Below are 2,785 nucleotides of genomic sequence, written 5' to 3' on the forward strand. Positions count from 1 at the left end.
GCCCCCAGCGCCATTCCTGATAAGGGCTCCCCAGGGACTCCTTCCAGCAGATCCTTGAGGCCACTGAGATGTGGGCTAGGGGGGGGATGCTGAGAGCAGGACAAGAGGGTGACAGTTCCCACCCTGGTTGGGACTTTGCTAGGAGGCCCAGGACCTCAGGACAAGGTGTCTCCTCACAGCCCTTGGTGGCACAGACCCTGCTGTGCCCCAGGGCACCAAGACTTGGCTTCTCTTTGTCCCCACCTGTCATCACTGCCTCCAATTCTCTGCCTGGGGCCTGGGGACACTTTCTCAGTTGTGTCCCTCAGTGGGACCCATTAAAAGTCCAAGGAACTTTGGAGTTGGATTCTGACTTGGAGTTCTGGAGAGGTTTCTTCAGCTCTGTCTCAGGGACTGCTGTTAAGGGCCTCAGCACAAAGCCCCAGAGGCTCATTAAAGTTCTTGTGCTGTGTCTGTGCTGATGAGCTGGGCTGGGCTCCTGGCACACAGGCAGCTCCTGGTAACCAAGCAAAGCTTCAAAAGCACATTTCTCTGATGAGCAGATCTTCTGCCAGCCCAGCAGGGCTGGGGCACTGCCTGCAGCCACCCCGGGTGTAGCACAGAGGCACAGAGAGCTTCAATCAGTCAGGGCTGGGAAGGTGCTGAGAAGTGCCTGGGGCACAATCACTGCCAGCCCTTGGCATAGGAACTTTTGGCTGTGGGACAATGCAGCTGCAGCTCCTGGAGTGATCTCCTGAAGCTGGACCATCCCAATGCCTACAGACTCTGTGAGTACATTGTCTGATTGTCTTTTGTGCAGAGCAGCCAGGGGTGCCCAGGGCTGTCCTGCAGAGCAGGGTCCTGCAGCCCAGGGCGCTGGGCTGGGGCTGGGACTCTGCTGCCTGCCAGGGACAGCTCTCAGCCAGCCCTGGAAGCTGCTGCCAGCACTGGGGGACAAGATCTGGGTGAGAGGAGACAACTGGTAAGGCTTTGAAGTTTTCTCCTTGTGTGGGAGAATTCTGCATTTTTCAGGACTGCTCCTCGGATGGCATGTAACTGCAGAACATTTCTGAGTTGATTATACCGGGAGCACAGCAAGGCAGGGGCTGCATGAAAGGGAAAATCCTGCTTTTTTAATATACAGCTCTGGGTTGCCTGGATGGGAAATTGCACATAGATATTCATCTCTCAGTTCAGGTTGAGAAAAATAAAAACATTTTCTCTCAGATCTTAAGAAATTTGGAAGTAACAAAATCAGAACAGGGCCCCTTAGAGGCAGCATCAGTGTCACTTTTCCAGCCTCCTCAGGGTTGCTCTGACATTGCCATCAGAGCCTGCAGAACCAGAGCTGACCCTGGGCAGTGCCTGAGCTGGGAGTGGTCTGCAGGGCAGAGCTGAGCCCACAGGGCTGGGCTGGGCTCTGGCAGCACTGGCAGGGCCCAGCCCTGGGTACAGGGAAGCAGCTGCTGGCAGGGACAGCTCCAGGCAGCAGAGCCCTGGGCAGGCAGTGGGGGGAAGGTGCCCCCAAGCTGTACTGGGATATTTAAAATTCTCTTCAAACCAAATTATTCCATGATTTCTTTTCTCTACAGATCCCCATGCCAAGGAACTGCAAATGTCTAACAGCAGCTACATCAGGCAATTCCTTTTGCTGGCATTGGCAGACACGCGGCAGCTGCAGCTCCTGCACTTCTGCCTCTTGCTGGGCATCTCCCTGGCTGCCCTCCTGGGCAACGGCCTCATCATCAGCACCGTAGCCTGCGGCCACCACCTGCACACGCCCATGTTCTTCTTCCTGCTCAACCTGGCCCTCACTGACCTGGGCTGCATCTGCACCACTGTCCCCAAAGCCATGCACAATTCTCTCTGGCACACCAGAAGCATCTCCTACTCAGGATGTGCTGTACAGGTCTTTTTCTTTCTGTTTTTCATCTCAGCGGAATTTTATCTCCTGACATTCATGTGCTACGACCGATACGTGTCCATCTGCAAACCCCTGCACTATGGAACCCTCCTGGGCAGCAGAGCTTGTGCCCACATGGCAGCAGCTGCCTGGGCCAGTGCCTTTCTCACTGCTCTCACGCACACAGCCAATACATTTTCCTTGCCCCTGTGCCATGGCAATGCCCTGGGACAGTTCTTCTGTGAAATCCCACAGATCCTTAAGCTCTCTTGCTCACACTCAATCCTCAGGGAACTTGGGCTCATTGCAGTTAGTTCCTGTTTAGCACTTTGCTATTTTGTGTTCATTGTTTTCTCTTATGTGCAGATCTTCAGGGCTGTGCTGAGGATCCCCACTGAGCAGGGACGGCACAAAGCCTTTTCCACCTGCCTCCCTCACCTGGCTGTGGTCTACCTGTCCGTCAGCACTGGCATATTTTCCTACCTGAAACCTCCCCTCATGTCCACCCCATCCCTGGATCTGACCTTGTCAGTTCTTTGCTCGGTGGTGCCTCCAGCCCTGAACCCCCTCATCTACAGCCTGAGGAACCAGGAGCTCAAGGCTGCAGCGTGGAGACTGATGACTGGATGGTTTCAGAAACATTAAAATGCTGCCCAATTTCTGCAAATCACTTGTAATTAAAGTCATCTTTGATAGTTCTTTTTGGTTTTATTTTGAAGGTCCTTTGTCTTTCTTTTACTTTTTTATTATTTTCAACAAAGGAATACAATTCTTTGTGTCATTTCCCATTGTGTTTCTCTTCACCTTCTGTGCAGCCAGACTGTGTCTGTGAAGGGCTGTACTCTCAATGGCTTTAAAAGAGCTAAAGAATTTCCCAGCAAAGTTTTCTGCAGTGATGTCATT

General features: G+C 53.0%; 1 protein-coding gene across 1 annotated transcript; it reads left to right on the forward strand.

Moving 5' to 3' along the window:
- Window positions 1–1,594: 1,594 nt before the first annotated feature.
- On the forward strand, window positions 1,595–2,509 carry LOC134413896 (olfactory receptor 14A16-like; the record flags this gene model as incomplete). Its single annotated transcript, XM_063147923.1, has 1 exon — window positions 1,595–2,509. A coding segment is annotated over exon 1 (915 nt), but the record flags the coding sequence as incomplete, so codon positions are not given.
- Window positions 2,510–2,785: the final 276 nt, after the last annotated feature.

Source organism: Melospiza melodia, unplaced genomic scaffold (assembly GCF_035770615.1).
Source record: "Melospiza melodia melodia isolate bMelMel2 unplaced genomic scaffold, bMelMel2.pri scaffold_55, whole genome shotgun sequence".
NCBI lineage: Eukaryota > Metazoa > Chordata > Aves > Passeriformes > Passerellidae > Melospiza > Melospiza melodia.